The sequence below is a fragment of the Doryrhamphus excisus genome, linkage group LG7 (assembly GCF_037039965.1).
Source record: "Doryrhamphus excisus strain RoL-2023G ecotype Guam linkage group LG7, RoL_Dexc_Guam_v1.1, whole genome shotgun sequence".
NCBI lineage: Eukaryota > Metazoa > Chordata > Actinopteri > Syngnathiformes > Syngnathidae > Doryrhamphus > Doryrhamphus excisus.
Window position 1 is genome coordinate 12,215,480 of NC_136363.1, and position 24,476 is coordinate 12,239,955.

Below are 24,476 nucleotides of genomic sequence, written 5' to 3' on the forward strand. Positions count from 1 at the left end.
ACAAAAAATGGACATTCTTACTTTTTAAATCCAGTAAATCCCAAATAAAAGTAAAGTTGAGTGAAGCAGAAAATACAGTGACTAATCCCCCCCCCCCCCTGCAGGGTGATGTCATGGCCGCCTGCTTCCATATGATGCAACTAATGAAAAAAGTGGAAAGTTCTTGACCCGCCAGCCTGCGCACGGAAGGACACAAAGACAAAAAAAAGGAAATGTCACTTCCTCCTTTGTCTCTGGACGCTCTCGTGGAATATCTGGATGTCACGTCTGATACCAGCTCAGCAGCTTTCTGCTGGACTTGACCCTGACACACTTTCCATTTCTACTCCTGATGAAAAGAAAGCCATTTATCAGCTCCGGCTCCGGCCCTGTAGGTGGCAGCACGCGCTCCCGCAGCTGGGCCCCAATGCAAGCGGACTGCAATGGCGAAATATGAAGTAGCTAACGTCCCGTGCTGAGCTAATAATGAGTTGCCTTGGTGGAGGTCTGCTGTTGTCATTAGGAGTGCGTCACTGCCACGCATCCCGTGAGTCAAAGCGCCAAAAATGACACTTTGGCGTTTCTCAAGAAGTAGTCTGGTATCCTGCTTCTTACGAAGTATGCGGTCACTAAGCCCCGCCCACTGAAGAGGTGCTACATGCTGATAGCGAACGTCTCTGCCGCTGAGGAAACGTCTGAAGCCACAAAGAGGGGGCGGGGCTTCTTTCCGCAGTGGTTTCATCACTTCCTCGGCCACCCACGGACCGGATGTGTCAGCCTGCAAGTATGCTTTCCAAGGGGGCTTTGGGAATGTGAGGAATGTGGACGGGGGGTGAGGGAGGGAGATATGGGGCATGCCAGGCTAAAAATAGAACTTTTCTTTTCTGTGAAAACAAAACATGTGACGCTTTCATTCATGAAGCTGCTCAGCCTCCCGTTGACCTCCATATATTGAAGACGTTTGCTTCTATAAAGGAATATATTAATTTCTATACAGTCTCTTAAAGGAGGCTGGTGAGGCTTCCTCGTCTGTCCATTCTATGTACAAAGTACAAAAGTCAGCCAATCACAGCACAGCGTAGTTGTAGGCCTCGTCATATCCCGCCTCCCGCAGGTACTTCCCAGTATCCAGGGGCTCTGACACTCGGATCACAGTCCTCCCGTTGGCTGACCTCTCGCCCGTTTGGAGCTTCTCGATGAGCGTCGCCACAGAGACACGTCGCTGGGGGCTCCACTGGCTGCACGACGTGATGATAGCAAAGCTGTGGGCCGAGAGCGCCATGGTTACGACTTGCTATGCGGTAAGCATGTGTTGAAGCTACTTACAGTGAGCTGGAGCAGCCTGACGGACGTTTGAGGTGTCTTCCTCTCTGGAGGTGCTGCAGGAGCTCTGTGGCCAGCAGCTCGGCAAACGGTGGATCACCTGAAGACACAAAGCCACTTCACCTCAGAACCAGAATCACTTTATGTTGGCCCCAATGCGATTGCATCTGGACACCGCCAGAGGGAACCATAACGCAGCAGTGAACTCAATGAACCAATCAAGGACGCCAGAGTCCTAACTTCTAATTCTATGCTGTTAACTTAGTGCAGGGGTGTCCATACTGCGACGCTGCGACGCCGCTGCACATTCTAAAACTACAATTTAACAACATAGATTGAAAAATCAGCAGTTGTATGGAATCAGGGTAAAATAGTTGAAAAATAAACCAGAGCAATTATTCATTTTAGTCCCATAGAGTTCACATATTAAAACAACAGCAAAAAAAACTGGGGGGAAAAAAGGGAAGACCAAAGTTGAGGGTAAACTTTTTCACCTATATCACAAAAAAATATCTACAAAACATCAAAGTGGCTTCCTTTCATTTTTCACTATGTGACCCTGCCCTCGTGAGGAAAAAGCGGTAGAAAATGAATGAATGAATGAATGACCCTGGGTGGAAAACGTTTATACACTCCTGACCCAGTGGGAACACTTTGACCACCGAGGAAATGCTTGGAGGAGTTTGGTGTGGAAGAACTAGAGCAGGGCCAACATCATTGACTCAGGTGTCTGATGTCTTACCTAAGGTGATCATTTCATAGAGCAGCAACCCAAAGGACCACCTAGACGACAAAGTTTTACATCACCGGAAGAAACGTCATTTTTTCCATTTTGCAGAAAGACATCACTCACACGTCGCTGCTGGGACTGAACGTCCTGCGGGACAACACTTCGGGCGCCTGCCACTTCTTCAGCTCCAGCACCACCGTGCCCCCGCCGACATCAGCTTGGGCTTCCCGGCGGTAGGCGGAGCCCAAACCCCACAGCTTGGCTGTCAGGTCGCCACCCACCAGGACGCTTCGAGCTGCCACGTTACCGTGAACACAGCGACGACCGTGCAGGTAGTCCTAAAGTGTGTTAGCGTGTTTAGCAACAGATTTAAATGACTATTTATTGTTAGCAACCAACCAGAGCAGACGCCACTTGTGTTGCCATGGTGAAGACTGTCCTCTCCGTCATGTCACATGCAGACTCATCCTTTAGAGAGAAAACATCCGTTATTGTCAGCGCACCTCCCTCAGCCGGTGATACTGCGTCCACACACTGGACACGACATTAGGTACACCTGCACCATCTCATGAGATCCTACATCAAAAACAGGCAACGACACACCAGCTTTGACTGACAGCTGTTTCTCATCAAGGATAATAACCACAGTGCAGTGTTTCCCACAGGACAGCAGTGTGTTTGGGGTGGAGGGCTGGGCGGGGTAGATGATGTCATCTAATTTCCATAAGGGCAATGACACGTGCACGTAAAAGTGAGCAACAGACATGAAAACCAACACGTTTAGAAACTTGTTTTGGGGGGTTTCTTTGAGTTCCTTAATGGCCCCCATAAAAGGAATTAGCGGTGCACATCTATTTTTTTCTGATACTGATAACTTTCTGCTTCTCAAGAGCAATATGGTACAGATACATTTTTTTATTTGTGCTTCTTTTCAAGTTAGATTTAACTGTAGGTTGTGCACACCTGCAGGTAGGAGTTTGGATTTGAAGTGTACCTGTTGAAATATGATGAGATTACTACAACCGCATCAGAACCAGTCTAGAGTGGGAGAGGGCCACTTGCTGTGGCCGAGCAAGGTACACTGTATTCGGGCACACGCTCCAAGCAGCCGGTGTGAGGCCACGGATGTCTCAGGCAAAACCTTTGCACTTTTTGAATGCCCCAAGCGTGGTAACGATGTGGCGTTTCAGGTTGCTAAAAAGTATTTTTCGGGTGCTTTTTGTGCCCCCCCCCCACGCCCGTCACAGTGGAGCATTTGGTACAACTAGCACGGCAAATGTCCCGGAAAGTCAATGTTTGCTTACAAGTGAACTCAGGGGGAAATTACAGGCCATTAACGCGACAGGCAGGAGCGCTTGATTTGCTCACAGGTGAGCTGGTCTAATTTGATTTTTTTTTTAAATAATCTGTTGTCTGTGTTATTTTTAATGTAATCAGATTCATCAGTATAATGTCATAGTTATCATGCATCTCCAAAATGAATGTGTGGGTAACCCAGCATCATCTGATGATCTCATTCACTGGTGTACCTAATCAAGTGGCCAGTGTTGACATCATTACTGTCATGAGTGAATAGTTGACCCGTCTGCATCTCCACAGGAAGCCCAGTAGGTCTCGGTGCCGCAGCTCCTCCATCACCATCACCGGGGGCGGTGAGGCTGTGACGACCCCCAGCAGAGCTGGGAGGAACGGGTGGTGCCCGAGTCCTGACACAAAGGAGGCGAAACCCAAGAAGTGCCGCTTCTCTGCGCCGTTAGCCGTGTCTGCTGAGAGGTCAGGTGACCGCGTTATCACGCTCTGTGCTCCCGAGAACCTTCATGTTGGCACGCACCTTTGAGCATCCTCAGCACCACGTCCCTGTTGTCCATGCGGGCCCTGTAGAGACCCACCGTCTTGTAGGTGTTGATGGACAACATCTGAGGCAGCACAGTGACCTGCCTGAAGGAGCCAATACGCCCCCCTGTGGTCTGCTGTGGTTTGCGGTTGGGCTGCTTTGTTTTTTGGACAGCCATGGGAAGCTCCTCGTGTTCCAGTGGGTCAAGACCAGGGGGCGCTAGAAAGCAAGAGAGGAGCCAGTGAGTCTTGCTGTGTCTCAAATTGAATACTTCTGTTGGCACACTTCAATAAGTACACTGTGTACTTAGTCCTTCTCTAAGTACATCTCAGTGTGAACGCACTTACACACTCTAAAGTATAAGTATGCAAGTGCATCATATGAGACACAGCCATGCTACCCGAGTGTCGTTTGACTCACCATCAATGCCATCCAGGCGGCGTTCTCGCCTGTGCAGCGAGCTGCTGTAGCGGGTCGGGATGGTGGTTCTGGTCCACCTGCGTGACAGGTAGGACGCCAAGACCATGGCCACGGCGACGACTAGCGTAAAGAAGAGCAGCAACGTAGGTAAGATAATAACCGCCTGCTGGTGAGTCCGGACAACTGCAAGAGGAGAGGAAGGTTCAGTGTGGAAGGGTTACACGCCCCCCCTGAGTACTTTGTCCCAGATTTTGACAGTGTAGTGCTGTACTTAGTGTATATCCATCCACTTCTTTTTCTTCGCTCCTTTTTGTGATTTGCAAAGTGTAAGCGCGCAATTTAAAACACAGCCCTGAACTCTGAACAATGAAAGACAATATGGAGAACATGAAGAAGCGGGCTTCTGGGCGACCGTTAGTAACAGCGGGGAGGCGTGGATGTTGGTTACACTTATTCAAGGTTAGCAGAACAACTACTAACCTAGGATGGAAGGGAGCGAGGAAGCAAGGAAAATGGAGATGAAGGTGAGGTGAGGTGGAGAAGATGAGGAGGATTTCTTACTGCACAGGTTGTCGCCAGCCGCACACGGGTCGCTGCTTGTTGTGTTGTTGGCCATGCTGAAGAAGAAGACACAAACATTCCAACTATGTCTGTCACTTGGAGACACTGCAATTATGTATCCGTACAGTTGTTCATACAAAATGTACACACATTCCAACAAAAACAGTAGTTGGTGCACACCTGGAGGTAAGCAGGACTGGAACCAATTAGGATTTGACCAAGTGTACCTGTTGATTTGACCTAATCAAATATGACATTGCTACTACATCACTACCAGGAGAACCAGAGTATAGAGCGGAGGGAGCCACCAGCTGCGGCCCAGCAAAGTGCACTATTTTTGGATACACACTACAAGCAGCCGGTGTGACGCCATGGAGGTCTCTGGCAGAACTTTGGCATTTTTCCCCCCTAATCATGGCGCTGGGACGCAAAATCTGTCTGAAACAGTGAATGTTTGTTTACAAGTGAACTCAGGCAGGACAAAAAAGGAGCGCTTGATTTGCTCGATGAAAAAAATACACATTAATATCATTCATTCATTTTCTACAGCTTATCCTCACAAGGTTTGCTGGGCAGGGGGGCTGGAGCCTATCCTAGCTCCCAGCTGTCTTCGGGCGAGAGGCGGGGTACACTCTGGACTGGTGGCCAGCCAATCACAGGGCACATATAGACAAACAACCATTCACACTCACATTCATACCTATGGACAATTTGGAGTGGCCAATTAACCTAGCATGTTTTTGGAATTTGTGTGTTTTTGTGTTTTGGAATATGTGAAAAAAGAATGTAACGGTAGAAGCATATTGAAATATAAAAGAAAATTATTGTCTGGTTAGAACATCAAAGCATGCAGGGGCCACTTTGATTGTTTTGGTAGGTGGCCCTCCCTGGAAAAAGGTTGAACACTCCTTTTTCTATAAACAATAGAAAACAAGCAATCAAATCAAAATAGCATCATGGTCTCATATTTGTTCAAAAGTCGCGTAGAAAAGACGAGTCTTAAGAACGAGTTTAAAGTGGAACCATTTTCAAACATAATAATTAGTGCTTTCCAGGGCCCAGGGCAACACAGAACGTCTGACCCCATTACAAATACCCAAGGAAGTACCGGTACACATTTTTAAATGTAATCTATTATTTGCCTTTTTTGGTTCATTCTTAAGAGACATTTATACTCCCCCCCCCACCACAATTTGCTGACCATGACGTATCTGTGTTATCGTAAATACTACTCCATTTTTAAAGTTTCAACACACACATTAACACAGGATGGATGTGACAGAACCAGTTTGCCTACAGTGTTCCCTCACTCGTGCATCAACGCAGCCCTGCTGCTTACACAACAAGAGACGAGACGTGCGCCACACAGGAAAACACACATAAGACCAACTAACTCCTTGGTGAGAAAGTGGCGAGACATCACACAGGGAGTGTCCAATGTGTGACCCGTGTACCGTTTTTGGGACACAATGGAGAAATGAAACAAAAACACAGAAATGTGTGTGGGAGAGAGCAAAAAGTCTTAATTCTTAATGAGAAAATGTTGATACTAATAACACTCTTGACTCCGACAACACAAAGTTAACAGAGAGCTAACGTGATGTAATATTTCCGTATTACGTTAGCTCTCTGTTAGCTCAAACTAACATCTGAGCAGCGTGTTGAATGAGTTGTGGTGGAGCCGCAGGAAGCCATGACACATTAGAAGGTGTTAACAAGATCTCGCCATCTTACCTGTGCGTCCACTCAGGTGTCAAACCTGGCCGGTGTCACATTGTGTACTCATGTTGCCTGCTCCGGGTGCATCCAAAGCGAGTGTGTTGTCACTCGGCTTGGCCACGCCCCCCTCCTTGTCACCTGAAGACCATTAGGCCTTCACTTCACACACTCACTGCTTGTGGATTGTTGAGCTGCATGGTCATGTGACCTCCTCTGCTGAGCTGCCACGCCCGAGGCGGCAGTATCACTTCAGGCCGGTTCCGCCGCATGCTGAGATTTATTGAATGAAGTCAAGTGAGTCAGCAGAAACATCCACCCATCTTCATTGGGTAGGCTGGAGCCTATCACAGACTAGCATGCACACCTATGGATGGGGGGCATGGCCTTGTGGAAGCTGCAGGGTAATATAATAAGTGGGCGGGTCATGATCAACTATGAATGACATCACTGGAACAAGATGGAAGGATCCAGATGTAATATCCAGTGTGTGTGTGTGTGTGTGTGTGTGTGTGTGTGTGTGTGTGTGTGTGCAGTCACATTGAGGCGGTCAACGCTGGGATTTATTTTTGACTCAGTGACGGCGTGTCAATGGCCACACATGCATCAGAGAGGAAGGCTCTGAGATACAAACAAACCCTGGTCAGTGTGTCGTTGTCGTTATTGTGGTTGTTGCCATGTCGACCCCGTGTGTCCTTTAAAGGCCCTTTGGCAAAAGTTGCTTGTCATGCTTGCATGGTGCTCCTGCCTTTGCAAATATATGGATCCTGTTTGTCTTGTTGCTGTGTGCGTGTCTCCATGTCTTACACGTGCACATAGCATGCACCGCACACACACACACACACACACAATCCTGCTTCCTATTTGCTGCTCGTTTCCTCTTAAGACTTCCTGCGATGAAGTGTGTGTCGTGTCGTAACGGCCTTCACATGGTGGCATGAGTAAGAAGCTGTGTCAGGACCCGCAACAACATCTGGACCCGCAGACACACATTGATGGGTCCCCGTCTTCCGAGTGGCTCTATGGTGGCTGTCTGGTGCACGGGGCAGCTGTCCTCAGGTCAGGTCAGGAGTGCACTGCTGTTACAGGAGAAAAGATGAAACCCGAGGAGGCTGGGAAATGTTGACCGGCAATATTGGATCACACTCCGGGGTAAATTTAGCTCTCGGTTCACGTTCATCAAGTTGAGGAGGGAAAGATGAGGACGGCGTTGGCTTGATGATGATGTTGATGGAGGTGCTTGATGAGATGCGTTTCCTCCAGACTTGAAATCACGACCTATGATACAGTGGGGGGACGTTAGTATTTGTCAAAAATATCAACAGTACCATCAGACCTCAGTTTTCCTCCAACATTTTCCCAGACATTTTACTGTCAGTATCACACATCAACTACAGTGGAACCTCGGTTAGTGTGGTGTCATGTGACTTCCAAGCCCGGTGTGAGTCTTCTTGAGCTGGGGGGCCTTGCGGGACCTCCAGAGTCTTCACTCCATTACAGCTACGTGTCTCACTAATCTCACTAATGTCTCACTAATGTTTTTGTTGCTGACTGTGCTCCCAACTCCCTTGGCATCATTAACCACCTCCTGCCTTGTAATGCTGGGGGGCTACATCACCTTTCTCACGATCATCCTAACCCCACCTAGTGAAATCTTCCATGGCGCTCCACAGCAAGGTTAATTCTTCCATCAATTAATTATTGCACCAATACTCGTCTCTTTCTCATCAAGCCTCTTGCTGATGGTCTTGTAGCCCATTCCAGTCTTGCACGGGTCTACTATATTGCCTCTGTGGTCCTTTGAAAGCTCTTTGGTCTTGAATGGAAGAGTGTACATTCTTCTAGCTTTAGTTACGCTTGGCATAAAAAGTGTGGACATACATCTCAATGTTGGAGTATTAATGTCATCTCCAGATGTCCTCAGCCCAGAGGTAATAAATCTAGAATGGTCAGGTGGTCACGTCTATTTTGGAAGCAGCGGTTCTCTGCCAGGTTGTGGACTCGATAGTCATCTTGCTTTGATGCTTGTCAGCTTTATGGAGAGTACCAGGAGCAGCAAGGAGGTCCCAGCAGGCGGGAGGCCAGGCGGCTGCTGACAGAGCAACAGATCAAGAAGCATGGCCGCCATCCCGGCGGTACCGCCAAGACACGCCTGCAGGGGCACGGCCGACGGAGCCAAAATGGCTTCCAGGGCCGCCGCCACAGCTGGCAGAGGAAGCGGCGGCAGTCCAGCGTCGCGGAGGAGGCTGCAGAAGGTCAAAATTCAGAGTCCTCCATGAAGCCGAGAAGCTCTTACTCCAAGTGTAGAGGTGAGCCGTCAGAAGAAAGCACGCACGGCGACTTTACCGCTTGAATGTTGCCAGCTCAAACTTGGTGTCGCCAGATTGTGTGGGCCGTGTGCAGAGATTCCTGGTGGACCGGCTTGGAGAAGACTGGATCTTCCTGGTCCTGCTCGGCATCACTATGGCACTAGTCAGCTGGACCATGGACTACACCAGCGCCAAGAGCCTGCAAGGTAGACGGACAGATGATCTAAACACACGAGCTAACGCCGCACTTGACCAACAATGCTCCGTTGTTCTACCTGTTTGCTCCCTCAGCATACAAGTGGATCCACGGCCAGCTGAGTGGAAACATCCCCCTGCAATTTGTGGCCTGGGTGTCCTACCCGCTGGTCTTCATCCTCTTCTCCTCGCTCTTCTGCCAGCTGGTGGCTCCTCAAGCGATCGGTGTGTACACCCTCCGTCCACAAGCATGAAGGATCTACTGGAAAGGCTTGGCCGCTATTGACACCTCACCTTTAGGTTCAGGCATCCCTGAGCTGAAGACCATCCTGAGGGGCGTGGTCCTCAAGGAGTATCTGACCCTGAGGGCCTTTGTGGCCAAGGTCATCGGTCTGACGGCCACGCTGGGCAGTGGCATGCCGGTCGGCAAAGAGGGTCCATTTGTGCACATCGCCAGCATCTGCGCTGCCGTCCTCAGCAGGTTCATGTCCTTCTTCTCCGGCGTCTACCAGGTGAGTTCCTTCTCCCCCTCACCGGCACCTCCTCATACTCCTCACCTCCTCCTCCTTTCTTATCAGTAGAACCCATACTGTTACACCGACATCCTGACAGTGGGCTGTGCTGTGGGAGTGGGCTGCTGCTTCGGAACGCCACTCGGAGGTGTCCTCCTCCATCTCTATTGGACCAACTTTGCCTTTTTTACGACAGCTTCTTTTGTGTTTTGACTGGCAGGTGTGCTCTTCAGCATCGAGGTCACGTCCACGTACTTTGCCGTCAGAAACTACTGGAGGGGATACTTTGCTGCCACATTCAGTGCCTTCATATTCAGAGTTTTATCCGTCTTCAACAAAGACGCGGGTTAGTCACTAGAGGGCGTCCTCCTCCAATGTGCAACATTTTCATTACAACCTCTGCCAGGATTGACCCCCAAAAATTAGTTAAGACAATAAACATAAGCCTAGCCCTAATGGTGGCCGTCTGTTATGTCCCTGCAGTCATCCCGTAGACTGAGAAATAATGGTAAACATAGAATAATGGAAGTGTAAAAGTCATTATTGAGGTCTTCTGGGCTCTAATAATGTTGAAGCATGTACTTATAAAGTCCTGGTAAGGTCCTGTATGCGAACTACGAAAATATTCAATTTATTAACATCGATTCGTACATCAATGATTGTTATTCATTAATCACAGTTGGGTGTGGAACAAATTAACAGCGATAAACGAGGGAATATTATATACTGCTGCCAGTACATATTGACTAACACTGTTCATACGGTCTAACTGTAATTTTCATGTTTGAAAATGGTCCTAAAAACATACTTATCAGCACTGATGTACTTACCCGCTGTTCACAGCTCGCTACTAGCTAGCAACTACTAGCTAGGCTGGCTATCCTCAGCTGCTAGCAGGTGTCAAACAGCCATAGTTAGATTCTGGCGAAGGCGGTAAGGGTTCGAGTCAAGATGTGGGAGAGACTGGAGTTGTGATTACGACTTACAAAATGTGTTTTCTTATTTTAATAGAATGAAACTTAAACTTACAAGTGAGCTTCGGTCACAGGCTTGAAGCCTTCTGGCATCAAGGCGGCATTACTGCCCTCTCTGGCTGAGATTGGAATTGCAGCCAGCATATTCGTGTCCTTTGTGTACACTTCATTTCATTCACGCTTGAAAAAGACATGATTCTTTAGAAGAGGTATTTTTGAAGTAAATAAATGTTCTTAGCCAAAAAAAATAAGTACACTATACGTTGCCTGAATGTTGCTTCTTCTGTTCTTTGTCGTCCAGTCACCATCACTGCTCTCTTCAGGACAAACTTCAGGCTGGATTTCCCCTTTGACCTCCAGGAGCTTCCCGCCTTTGCCATCATTGGGTGAGTGACATGCTATGCTAACCTCACATCCGTCCACCAATCAGCATCATGCGTTGTATTTGGTGTTGTGTTATTTTGGTGACCTTGACGTGTTTGTGCAGCATCACCTGCGGGTTCCTGGGGGCGTTCTTCGTCTACCTCAACAGACAGGTGGTGCTGCTGATGAGACGGCCCAACGCCGTTACACGTTTCCTCAGCAAACAGTGAGTGTGCGTGTGTGGCGCGTGATGGCATCAGTCCTGGTCTTGCTCTCTGTCTCCCTCCCAGCCGTCTGGTTTTTCCCGCCGCGGTCACCCTGCTCATTGCCACGCTGACCTTCCCTGCCGGGTTTGGACAGTTCATGGCCGGAGAGGTCGGAGATCATATATTCATGAGATATGATCCTATGAGTCAAAAGAGTCATGGTCACCCCCCCGCTCTCCAGCTGATGCCCAGAGAGTGCATCAACTCTCTGTTTGACAATTACACATGGACCAAGATTTCCACATCGCTGCCGCTGCCACCCGGCCTGGGCCGCTCCAGGGCGTGGTTTCACCCTGATGTCAGCATCTTCGTGGTCCTGCTGCTCTTCTTCCTCATGAAGGTGTGTGTTCTTCTTGTACGCGTTGAAATGATGAGCAGCATCAGCATCTTCCCCAAGCAGCTGCCTTGTGGAGCCACACACACACACACCTCAAACTGTGACACAATGAGCATTGAAAAGAGCCTGAAGGTTTCCGCTGTTGCTAAGCAACGCAGTATCTGTTTAGTACGGGGCCGTGAGCTTGGCAGGGGGTCGACGGGTTTTAACCTGCAGCCTGCACGAGTCTTATTTATGTCTTTAATGGCTTGTTTACTCTTATTATGTATACAATATTGGGTAGTAGGAGTGTAAAGGTGACTATAGGGGTGTTATATCATGTATAGAGGGCTCTGATAATATTAAAAACTATATTGAGAAGGTCATAAACAGGTTTTCGACATTCCAACTCCAAAAATATCCCGTTTATACATAAGGAATTCTACTTTGTGGTCGGTCAGTAACCAAGTGCTTAACTTGCACATTTCTCAACCCATTCAAAAATTGCCATTTTTCCACATTTCTAAACCCATTGAAAGAATTTCAGCATCAAAATATTCAGCCTAATGATTTTCCACATCCTAAAAATTCCCACATTTCCTGAATTACTGAATAAAAGTGTTTCCATTGGTTGTGGCAGTTTTGGATGTCGGCGGTGGCGACCGCCATGCCCATCCCGTCGGGAGCCTTCATGCCCGTCTTCATCCTGGGTGAGCTCACGTTGATCATCCTACAGAGGGCGGAGCTTAATGTGTCCGGTCATCAACATCCTCCCTCTCCACTAGGGGCCGCCTTCGGCCGGCTGGTGGGGGAGATCATGGCTGCCATCTTCCCTCACGGCATCGTCTTTGACGGCATCCTTTACCGCATCATCCCCGGAGGCTACGCCGTCATTGGTCAGTCTGCTCCCTCTACTTCCTGTGTCCTCAACCTGTCCGTGCTGGTGTTCTTTCTCGCTTCACCTGTCAACCCCTCCCATCTTTGAGCTGTCACCTGCCTCCTCCTGGATGTAACAGTCAAACGTCCACTGACCCAGAAACTCTCCTCCTGTCGCTGCCTTCATCACAACACCCTCACGTCTCCTTGAATCCTCGCCCCTTTAACCCCGCCCCCTCATCCTGGCAGGGGCGGCGGCCATGAGCGGGGCGGTGACCCACACGGTGTCCACGGCTGTCATCTGCTTCGAGCTAACGGGTCAGATCTCCCACGTGCTGCCCATGATGGTAGCTGTGATCCTGGCTAACATGGTGGCACAGGGCCTGCAGCCCTCGCTCTACGACTCCATCATCCAGGTCAAGAAGCTGCCCTACCTGCCAGAACTCGGCTTCCGGCACGTCAGGTGAGTACCAGACTGAAAAAGCAACAGGAAGATGCAAGTATGTCTGTGCTGCGCAGCCAGTACAACATCTTCGTGGAGGACATCATGGTGAGGAAGGTCAAGTTCATCTCCTGCCAGTCCACCTGCAGAGAAGTCCAACACCTGCTAAACTCGTCCTCGCTGGAAACCATCCCTCTGGTGGACTCCCAAGGTTAAAAGTGTATATGATCCGCATGGGAGGGTCAGCCCCTGCTGACTTGAGTGTCGTTTCTTGGGTCCAGACTCCATGATCCTGCTGGGAAGCATTGACAGGGTGGAGCTGCTGGCGCTCTGTGATTGGTGGCTGTCGCCCGAGAGACGCCACCTAATGCGGGTGAGCCTTCATCATCATCATCGAGGCCGAGCTTGGTTGCGATCAATTGTGTTGCATTCAGGGTGCCGGCCTGATGCAGGACAATCCATCGACCAAACTCAGCAGAGAGGAGGGCGAGCGGGGAGAAGAAGAGGAGGGCGATGAGGTTTGTTAACACGTTGAAGGACGTTAACAGCCCCCTGAGGGTGGATCATATGACTGCCTGCAGGGCGGCACCATGCGAGCGGAGAAGAACGGTCCATTTCCTCTTTGTAGACCTCAGGAGTGCAACTCCACTCTTCCACTTCCTGGTGAGCTGAAGAGTAGTTCCAGATCCAGATGATGGGTGGTATCTACGCAACAATGATTATGATGCAGTCTCATCCTTTGTCTCCTTCGTTGACCTTCGCTCACTCCTCCGACAAAGGCCCTCAGCAGAGTGTGAGGGGAACACTAATGAGCCTTTTCAGCCTGCAAGGGGGCCATGCAGAGCACCACCAACAGGTAGCTGTGTGCAGTCATGCGGGCTTTCGCTGGTCGGCAAAGTGATGGACTGTTGTGTTCCTTCAGGAGCCCCGCCCCCCTCCGGTGTCAATCACCACATCACCACAGGAGGTAGGTGGGCCTGTGTGAGCGTGGTGTGGATATTGCAGACTGGATGTAACCTCAATGGTGACACATTTTGCAAGCTAAGTTAACCTGTGTGTTGATTACCAATAATGCCTTGCGGCATGAGGGGCTTTGTGGGAACCCTGAGACGCCCCCCCTCCCCCTCCAACAAAGTCTTCAAGAATGTTCATGAATCCTTCAGTGATCTAGCCACTCGTTTGCTGCCGTAGATGAAAGCGTGGAAAGAAGCGGAGATGGACAAACCGATGGAGATAGACGAGATCCGGGTGGACCCCTCCCCCTTCCAGCTGGTGGAGAGAACATCGCTGCACAAGGTTGGCGTGGAGCGTCTGAAGTCGAATACCGCGCAAGACGCGCAAGCGGGTTCCACTGCACTGTTTGTTAGCACGCTAGCATCTCGTGTAGCATTCTACCTTCATCCAAAGTGTGACCTTTGATGAGTTGTTCTTCATCTCCCTCGCTCCCATGCGTGCAAAGGTCACAGGCGGCTGTTTGAAGTGTGGCGTGACCTTTTGCTTGTGTCTCAGCAGACTCACACGCTCTTCTCCCTTCTGGGTCTAAGCCACGCCTACGTGACCAGCATCGGAAAGCTGGTGGGCGTGGTGGCACTGAAGGAGGTAGGAGGCGCTCCATTTGTATCGATACAGCTAGCATTAGCATATGTTACAAAGATCGCCTCTCTCTCAGCTCCAGAAGGCCATCGAAGGCTCCTCCCACTCCGGCGTGCAGCTTCGCCCCCCGCTGGCCAGCCTCAGCGAGACCAGCAACCGCAACTCTGTCACAAGACACGCCCCTTCCTCCCACTCCACATCTTCTTCGCCGGGCGCCACTGGCCCCACCCATCGGCCACACAGCCCACTGGGCGACAGAGAGGTGGAGGCGTGGTCGGTGGGCGGAGACAAGAGCGGCAGCGACGCCCCACCGTCTGAGAGGCATCCGGACGGGGGTGGAGACAGCGGGGAAGAGCCAATGGTGTGAAGAAGCAATACAGGAAGTGACACTTAAGGGGCTTAATGATCCGTTAGGGGCTGTGTGTGTTTCACACACTTCCGTAATACACGTCGCTCTTTGAAAGGAGGTAAAGAAGTCATTCAACTGGCACAACGCTGCCCTCTAGTGGCGCTAGCGTGTTCTGCTTTTTAGAAGCAACACGGTTTATGACGTACTGTAATTACCTTTATCACCTGCGGACTCAGTAAAAACAATAGCATTTCATTTTTTCACTTAAAATCCCTCAAGCCCACGAACTATTGATTTTTTTGGTGAACTAATGGAGCTGCTCAGTCCAGTGTGGATCATGACTGGCTCTAGCCCCGGAACGACCTCCAAATTGCGTGACGACCTTGTGTCTGCAGCCAGCGAGCTCATCTCATCTCACTTAAGTTGATGGACGATGCAGCTCAAGGCGCCTGACGACAAACTCGGCCAAATGGCCTTTGGCTAAATGTGCTCAAAGAAGAAAACTTTATTTGTACCTACCTGTGTTCCTCAACATTCATACACATACATGTACATGTCCTGTTTTTCCCTTTTATTATAAAAAAGCATTAGGATATGTTATTACTTTGTATAGAGTGTAATATTGTGAGGGCGGAGTCATGTTGGCTTCAAGTTGCATTGGGGGCGTGGCCTCAGCAGGAAGTTGAGGCACTCAAAGCAACTGGAAGCAAACACGTGGTGCTCTTATTGTTTGTTGGCAGGTTCTGTCTGACTCGATAGTGTGTCCCTGTTCCGGTATTGCTTTTCCCAAGTGGGCCTCATGGTTCTACTTCCTGTCCACTGGGTCGCTGAGGTCTTTGGTCCAAAAGGTCCAAACGTTTGTTTGATATTCCTCACGTCCCACAGGTCCACGTTCTGGTTAATCCGTCAACAAAGGGGTGGGGAAGGGCTGGGTTATAGCTCGAGTGATTATTGGTTGATTTATTTCCAGCGTTTTTTTCAGCGTCTCAATTGGTCGCCACGACGACAACAACGGCACCCTCTTCTGGCTCCTCCTCCTTCTCCTCCAGTGACTGGACGACGCACGGCGTCATGTCAAATGGCGTCCTCTCAGAAGCGAGCTCGGCCATCTGTGCCGGTGTTCCCGGGCTGGGACCTCTCGTGGAAGGCGTGTCCTCCCTCAGCGGGGACGGGGTTAGCGGGCAGGGCTCGGGCTCCAAGGTTAGCGTCACCTCCTCCACCTGCCGTGACAGGAGGTGTTATCCGTTTATCGCCGTTGTGTGATGTCAGTGATGTTTTTAGAACTCACCTTGGTCAGCTCTTCATCCTCGTCTCGAGGCTCGGTGTTGCTTAGCGAGTCAGGCTCAGGCTCCTCCCCTACCGTCTCCACCACGCCGCCAACCAGTTCAGCCATCTGTCCACTCAGCTGCCCCACGATGTCCACCTGCAAGCCCCCACAATGCACTCAGACGTGTCCTGAAAGTTTTTGGACTTTGAAAGGAGCGACCGGGCTACCTGGTGGGCCTCGACCTGCGCCGCCCCCCACAGGTCGGCCAGGCGTGGATGAGTGGGCGGACCCAGGCTGTGGATGGTGCTGTTGGGTGTAGCTTGGAGGGAATGGGAGGCGCTATGCAGCCTGTGCTCCAACGTCTGCAGCCATAGAAGCATCACAAGACAACATTCGTCACCTGGCCCGCTTCCTGTGTGGGGCGGAGCCAGAGCCACCCACCTGCTGCTGGTACTGCAGGAGCTGCTGCTGCTGGTAGTGGTGCAGCTGCTGGAGATGCTGCAGCTGATTCTGCTGCTGCAGGCTGAGCTGATGCTGCTGGAGGTACCCGCCCACCGTGCCCTCGTAGCCGTCGCCCGGCGTCACGCCCGCGCCGCTGCCGCCACCTGCAAAAACGCCCGCTTGCTTGACGTCGGCTCTTTCTTGACGGAGGTTTTCAGAGAGGGCGGGGATACTCACCTGCCGCCATGATGTAGGAGCCGGCAGCCGGCGACGCCAAACCCGAAGGCTGACTGGTGATGGGGTCCCAGGCGTCAGACGACAGACAGTACAGGCCCTGCGAGACGTATGTGTGAGGCCAGACGTCTGCTGACGAGTGGTGGAGCACTTGGTCTGTGCACATGACACACACACGACACACACACACACAAACATTAGAGTGTAAAGCTTTAGGTTGTTCAAAAACCCAATTTTTGGACATTTTAGTTGCAGAAAAAAAATCCCATTCATTTCAATGGGAATATTCATTCATTCATTTTCTACCGCTTTTCCTCACAAGGGTCGCGGGGGTGCTGGAGCCTATCCCAGCTGTCTTTGGGCGAGAGGCGGGGTACACCCTGGACTGGTCGCCAGCCAATCACAGGGCACATATAGACAAACAACCATTCACACTCACATTCATACCTATGGACAATTTGGAGTGGCCAATTAACCTAGCATGTTTTTGGAATGTGGGAGGAAACCGGAATAACCGGAGAAAACCCACGCATGCACGGGGAGAACATGCAAACTCCACACAGAGATGGCCGAGGGTGGAATTGAACCCTGGTCTCCTAGCTGTGAGGTCTGCACGCTAACCACTCCACCAATGGGAATATTTGAATGTCCCGCATGAGCGGAACACTGTGATGCTGGAATGGTTTGAATTGGTTGCAAAATATTACAAGTATGGAACTGGAAAAAAATGGTCCATTCATTTTCAATGGGAATTTTGTCATGGAAAAGGTGGAATTATGGTAATTGAGTTGAGTAATGGGGCGGAATAAAGAATAATGTAGGAGAATGCAACAAAGACGGATGGAAGAAGCGAGGGCTTACGCTGTCAATAACAACACTGGGATATAAAGCATACAGAGTAAAAAAGACTCAAAATGTGACCTTAAACTTGAAACAAAAGTCCAAAGCATAGAAAAATACAATTTTTGAGAAATTGAGGGATATTCATCTTAAGCTAAACTGACGTATTCCTCAGGCTCAAATTCTCTTTTCATGCTCGTGTTTGATTCCGGCGCTGGTGTACAAGCCACATGTGTTGTGATGTGTCACAGGCGGCCCGTCGGTGCCCGCTGGCATGTGGGGTGCAGCTGCACGTCTGCCCTCTAAACGTCCTTCGCAGCTGTTCGGCGCCGCCACCGCCACCCGCGAGGCCAAACCCAGCCGGGTTCTGCTTCACAGGGGCCCGACTCTCACGCATGGAACCAAACATTCTGGACCAGATCAGAGTGACACCAGCCGGCTGTCGCTTGGCTGACGGGTGACAGAGATGGTCTATCACACGGCGAGATGCATCACGCGTCTTTGTTGTTATTCGTACAGACTGTACTATCATTTGGCGGCGTTCTGTTGGCGCGTCCCTAAAGGGGCGGCGCTCTGGTGCATTACCTCTGCTGGTGATGCTCTCCTGGTTGACCTCGCTGAGGTGAGCCACGCTGCCGTGGTTGGAGCCGGCACCCATGCTCTCGCCGTCCATGGACGTCCACCCGAACAGGGTAGCCTCGGAGATGGCGAACTGCTGCATGATGCCTGGGGGCGGGGCAGAAGCCATGCAGACGCCAGGTGAGGACAAACATGGTGGAGGCGGGGCTTCTTGACGGACACTCACCTGCGGCGAAGCGAGCCTCCTTTTCACCGTCGCTGAGGTCGCTGTAGGCGTCGTTCTCCATCCTCCTCTCCTTCTCCCGCTGCAGGTTGCTGCGGCCGGCACCCCCCAGCGGGCCGGCTGATGGTTTGCCCCAGCTCTGCCACTCGATCATGTGAGCCACGCGACCCTGCGCCATGGCGGTGGGCTTGGTCACCTTGTCCTTCATGGAACGGGTCACACCTGGGGCGGTGAGTGGAAACGGGGAGGGGCCCCACACACATGTCAGAACGCCGTCTTGGAAAGGGGGCATGAGGAGGTGAGGAATGTCGGCGGTTTAAAGGAAAAGAATCTTATTTTGGGACGTGAGCGGCTATGAATGGAACCAATCAGTAACCAGAATAGACTGATTGAATGAGAGCAGCAGGGCGTGGACACCAGGAACTCAGGAAGCACAGCGAGGATGGTAGGTGACAGAAAATGAGGGTCTTGGGTCTTTCCCAAAGGCTCAAAAAAAACCTCCTTAAAATAAGACGGAAGGACAAACACTGAATTGAACAACCATGACAAAAAGCAACACCAGCACGTCACACCACAGGAAAAGTTGACGTCCCAACACACCTGTGGAGATGCTTCACCTGGAAGCCATCTTGATCTGATTGAGGCCATCAATGATGATGTCATTGACTCGTATCCACGGAGGATAGTGTGTGTGTGCGTTTGGGCGGGGGGGTCATTTGGGGCACCCACAGGGGTGGCCATGTTGGTTCCAAGTTCCGCCTCCTCTGCCCGCCACTTTTCCATAAAGTTCTGATTGAGTGCGACAAACATGGAATTCCAATGCAACAATGGAAGAAATCCCAACATGAGTGAAAGAACGCTACCTGCTGGCGAGTTGGCCAATTACAGCTTCACTAAATCATAACTATGTAAATATCATCTGCAACGCTGCAGGAGGAGCCTCAAGGAGGACTTCATGGAGGAGGACGCGAGGAGCGCGTGGAGGCAACATGGGGGAGGTGTTACCAGCACAGACACACACCTGACACACCTGACAGAGACGACTTAGCCAGAGCGCCGATCCCGTAGGAGTTGTTGGACTTCCTCTTGAGGCGCGGCAGGATGGAGGTGGTGTCCTCCATGGACAGCTGAGAGAAGGAGAGACATGACGGGGGGTGGGGGGGAGTGGACCGTGAGGGGAGGATTGATGATGTTTTACGTGAGAAGAAAAAAAAAGACGACTAATGTCATGCTAACGTGCTAACTAAGCTACGAGCTGGCCTTTCACAGCAACACCATGAGGTCAGCTGATGCTGATGCTTGTTCTCAAGAATACGAGCTAACTTCATCAGCATCGCTAACTTCTTTAGCATCATCACAATCTCAACCAAACATTAGGAGGGAGGAGGAGACGCAGGAAAGGAAAGGAGTAAGAAGAGGAGAGTAAGGAGGAGGAAAGGAGACTTACATTGATCCCTTCCCAGGAAAACTCGGCACGGCCATGCTTAGTGGGGAGCGAGGGAAGGGGGGGGGTCAAGGAAGCAAGGAATGATGTTAGGAAAGGAAGGAATTAAAAGAGGACAGATTAAGGACACAGAAAGTTGCCTAATGAAGGACATCTGGTCACCATGGTGACCACACGGATGGCAACTTTCTTCATTCAAAGACAGTACAGTGTCAACCCCCCGCCCCAAATACCAATAAATCACCATTTACATTTACATTTACATCCTCATCCCCCTACTGCTCATTCTCATCACTATCCTCCTCCACATCCTCATTACCCTCATCCTCCTCAATATATTCCTAATTACCCTCAAAACCCATCATTCTCCTCCTCACCATCATGCTCATTATCATCATCATCCACCATCATTATCAACATCATCCTCTCATCCTCATTTCCCTCATCTGCCCCCACAGGGAGCTGAGGTGAAGGCAAGCGACGTCAATGCAGACGGCGTGTGCTTGCTTAGGTACAGCACCAAGTAGAAAATGCTATTGATTGATCTCCGTCAGATAGCGCTTCCTAATATTCCGACACTCTGATGCCGCTGAATCCCTCAGTGAGGACTTTGAAGACTTTTCCGAGAGGGACGCAGACACTGGGAGGACACTTGAGTGAGCGTTTTGTCAGTCGATACGTGAAATGCTTCCATGGAAACGTGCAGCATCATGACTACAAGGATACAAAAGGAAGTGAAAATGTTTAGTACCTGATCTCCATCTTTCCGCACCGGCACCGCATCGGCTGCTGGGCACACAGAGACAGAAAGAAGACGGGTGACCTTCAACTTTCACCTTGAACTGTCACACACATGCTGATTGCGAGCGAGCCAGCATGCTAACGCTCCGGCCTCAAAGGTCCACAACGGTTGAAGAGCGGTCGAGAAGGTTTAGCTGGAGGAGGGAAGGCTCAGAAGGAGCATCTCCTTGATGAAGCGAGGCGGCGGAGTGAAGAGCATTTAAAAGGGGACATCAATAAAGCACTCACTTAACACTAACAGACCATAATACTTCTCATGTATCAACATGGCTGACGGGCAGCATCGATCCAACACGTCTTTCCAGGTACCAACCCCCCCCCACCACCAACCCCCTTTGCTAAAGGTAGTTCAGCCTTCTACGTCAATATCAATAAATCCCTACGAGGGTAACGGAAGGTGGCAGTGGGCGGGGCCGCCGGTCCAGGAGACGTGCTTCATCGTGACAGCTGACCTCCATTACATGTCCAAATAAAGTCAACAAACCAGGAAGTGGCGCTAATTAGCTGACGCTGGCAGCACCCTGCTGGCAAGTGGGGCTGTTTTTTAAAGCTATTTCAGCAACAAACACATTTTTTTTACATTTAGTAGCTATTTTCTTCCTTTGACAGCAAATGACGAGTGAAGAATTGCAAGCAAAGTGACACACACACACACACACACACGCACACACTCGTATGTTGTGCATGTGTGTGCACTTTGTCACGCTGCAGGCAAACAGGCTAATTGGTGTGGCTGCTTCCTACTTGACAATGAGTCAGTCACATTCCCAGTTCACTTTGGAACGCCGCCGCTCTCAGCCTGCGAGGACACGTGCACCGTGAGTCTAGGCGCGTGACCTTTGCCAGAAAGGTCATTTGTGGAGTCAAACCAAACAGGGAAGTCGTGATTTTGGCTGCGTTTCAATTTGCACACTTAAGTACTTACACTTGTAGCCTCAATAGTCGCCAGGTTTGACTACATCGCGGAACGGGAGGACTAACTCCAGTGTAAAAAGGAGAGAAGAAGAAGAGGAAGGGGGTAAATATGGCCACCATCATGTCCGGTGAGCAGGCAATTGATAGACGGCACGACACTATCAAAAATGCGCACACTCAGGAACTAAGACCACAGTGTACATAGTGCCTATCCCAGCTGTCTTTGGGCGAGGGGGTCCAGTCCGGGGTACACCCTGGACTGGTCGCCAGCCAATCACAGGGCACATATAGACAAACAACCATTCACACTCACATTCATACCTATGGCCAATTAATCTAGCATGTTTTTGGAATGTGGGAGGAAACCGGAGTACCCGGAGAAAACCCACGCTTGCACGGGGAGAACATGCAAACTCCACACAGAGATGGCCGAGGGTGGAATTGAACCCTGGTCTCCTAGCTGTGAGGTCTGCGCTAAAGTAGGACTCCTTACATATAAAAGGAATATTTTCATAGCATAGAAAACCTGTTTACCACCTTCTAATTTCAGTTTTTAACATTATTAGAGCTCTCTACACGTGAAATAACACCCCCATAGTCACTTATACGCTCCTATTACCTAAAACGGCAGACCTAACAACAGAAAATAGCATGTGTAAGACATAAATAAAAGACTCACATTAAAGTGACAGGGTGAAGCCACAAAACCAGAACCATGATGTAGCGAGGGACGTCTATATATATAAGGGAGCTCAGGTACTGTACCCTTTTGAGTGTTCACACGAAGAAGTACGTCAAAATCAGTACCCAGATGATGCACTTAAAGCTGGCAAAATGGTACCCCCCCCTCTGGTCACCATCTTGGCAAAGTAGCGGAAGGGGAGGGTCCAACTCGAGCGGTTGCATTCACCATTAGAAAGGATAGAAGAAGAGGAAGTGGGTAATTTCCACAGTAAGGGATTTAGGACAACAATGACCTCATGGGAACGGGGTAAGAGGAGGCGGAGTCAAGGTAAGGCCTTGCTGGATGTGAGCCGCTCGCAAGCTATGATGTCACATGGTCACATGACCTATATTTACTTTCATCACATCTCATTGACCCCTATGCTCCTCTCTGTCTATTTTTAGCACCACGCTCCCCCAAGAAGGACGTCACGTTTCGGGAAGGAGCGAAGGAGGGTCTTGCCTGGGGGTGGGGGGCTGCATTTCATAATAATAGGAACACTTTTGCCTGCTGGTTTTAGCGGGATGCTGCCATCCGCATTTTCTTCCCGTCAGCCCCCCCCCCCCCCCCCTGCCTCCCGTCTTCCAAAAAGCAGAGCAATGTTGACTTGGGATGGAGACATGCAAACAAAAAGGGACACAACCCCTGTCGTGATTGGACCTCTCCACCGCCTCAGCTCAATGTCACACAAAGGTCACAGCACGCCACCCTCCGTCGGGGGCGACGATGAGGCCTTGATGCTCACACTCTTTTCACAGTGTGATGATGATGATGATGATGCTCGTCTCCGTGACAACCTTGAAAGCGTTTTGAACATTTTGTCCTGTTTTGTACACCTAGCTTGTCTCCGCCTCCACGCCCTGATGAGGACACGAGGGAAGTGAAGCAGGTGTTAGCGATGATGTCGTAGAAGCATGTGACGTGTCTCAGCAAATCAGAGCGGCCGACGACAACTTGAAAGGATCCTTATTTGGAGCAACACAAATCCATGCCAGGATGTGGCCCGCCATAAATAAATGTGGGGAACCACAAATAGACTTGGCGCTACCCGTTCTTTGCCCTTGTTCATAAACACGATTAATGCTAATGTTGCCAAACTTGTTGTCGGAATACGACTTTGACGCTAATTTTGGTAGCTTCTGCTCACTTCTCAAACCTGCCAGAAATTCATTCATCTTCCTACCTTTCTGTCAGCATTGCAAGATATCGTATTTTCCGCCGTGATGAGTCCCGCAATGGCGGCGACTATTAAGTTCTTTGAGCATGCAACGACACTTGTTGCATTCACAAGCACACTGGTGTCCCATTCAAGCGCTCCATGTTCCTTAGAAAGCTCTCTAACCACTTTTCTCCTTTTTGACAAAGAGATGTGGGTGCGTGGGAGAGCAGGCTTCACCGTCATAGCACACGACAAGATAGCGCTTTGCTACCATGTTCGGTCGGAGTCCAGACAAAAACGTGGGTAATTTACAGGTACAGTGGATTCGCGCCTGTTCGGGTACTCTGGGTGATGGTGGTGATGCCACAGCAATCTGTGTTGGCAGCAGGCAGCCGGGTTAGTGGAAGATGGAGACTAGCTTGACGACCAGGCTAAAGGTTGGACCGTGACTCCGATTCTGTCTGTTCTATTGATTACCTTACATCAGGGGTCTCAAACACGCAGCCCGTGGGCCAAATGTGGCCTGCAGGCTACTATTTTGAGGCCCTGCCTTGATATGAAAGTTTAATGTTAGTGCAACCCGCGCAAGTTTGATATGGATGCTGTATGGTATCATGTACCCAGAAAAAATGATTACGTTTGATTAATGTTCATGTTAAAGGTTAAATAACTGTTAATAGTTATCCTCCCTATCCGTGTGGAAGTGGTAAGTTTTTGGCTATTTAAGTTTAAAGGAAATAACTTGAAGACTACCGTTTAGGTCGCTAGATCTCTAGTTTGCGAGTTAGCATGTGTCTCAAGACCCTGCAGTTGCGCAATATGTTGTAAATAAAAAGAGTATAAATGTGACTATAGTCGTGTTTTGTCATGTCTACAGGGCTCTAATAATGCTTTGTTCATTTTAATCTGAAAAAAATAATTTGGTAGACAAAACTTAAGAAACCACATATATGTGGTTTCTTAAGTTTTTATTATTTGGTGTTTTATTATTATTCAGTCATTCATTCATTCATTTTCTACTGCTTTTTCCTCACAAGGGTCGCGGGGGGTGCTGAAACCTATCCCAGCTGTCTTCGGGCGAGAGGCGGGGT

The 24,476-nt window shown here is 50.0% G+C and overlaps 2 protein-coding genes across 6 annotated transcripts; one reads left to right on the forward strand and one right to left on the reverse strand.

The window, feature by feature from the left end:
- Window positions 1-18: 18 nt before the first annotated feature.
- Window positions 19-7,076, reverse strand: LOC131101497 (tyrosine-protein kinase STYK1-like). Of its 5 annotated transcripts, none has more exons than XM_058046720.2 (10): window positions 6,582-7,076; window positions 4,848-4,903; window positions 4,287-4,469; window positions 3,864-4,085; window positions 3,593-3,798; window positions 2,432-2,500; window positions 2,156-2,370; window positions 2,045-2,085; window positions 1,306-1,402; window positions 19-1,241 (listed from the first exon to the last, which is right to left on the reverse strand). In XM_058046720.2, exons 2-10 carry the CDS (start codon window positions 4,900-4,902, stop codon window positions 1,046-1,048), a joined length of 1,284 nt encoding a protein of 427 aa, XP_057902703.2. In that variant the 5' UTR covers window position 4,903; window positions 6,582-7,076; the 3' UTR covers window positions 19-1,045. The 5 variants fall into 5 exon arrangements, with proteins under 5 accessions (XP_057902703.2, XP_078648235.1, XP_078648233.1 ...); XM_078792109.1 differs by having other exon boundaries at window positions 3,614-3,795; window positions 4,767-4,903; XM_078792107.1 differs by having other exon boundaries at window positions 3,593-3,795; window positions 4,767-4,903.
- A 471-nt stretch (window positions 7,077-7,547) lies between these two features.
- On the forward strand, window positions 7,548-16,344 carry LOC131101501 (chloride channel protein-like). The gene is made up of 26 exons (XM_078792560.1): window positions 7,548-8,494; window positions 8,596-8,872; window positions 8,947-9,078; window positions 9,164-9,292; window positions 9,368-9,579; window positions 9,649-9,727; window positions 9,800-9,925; window positions 10,855-10,939; window positions 11,041-11,142; window positions 11,207-11,291; window positions 11,364-11,522; window positions 12,139-12,208; window positions 12,284-12,394; window positions 12,624-12,837; window positions 12,894-13,027; window positions 13,098-13,189; window positions 13,251-13,334; window positions 13,398-13,479; window positions 13,596-13,672; window positions 13,739-13,783; window positions 14,008-14,112; window positions 14,329-14,415; window positions 14,486-14,770; window positions 15,499-15,614; window positions 15,808-15,983; window positions 16,040-16,344. Exons 1-26 carry the CDS (start codon window positions 8,465-8,467, stop codon window positions 16,342-16,344), a joined length of 3,399 nt encoding a protein of 1,132 aa, XP_078648686.1. The 5' UTR covers window positions 7,548-8,464.
- Window positions 16,345-24,476: the final 8,132 nt, after the last annotated feature.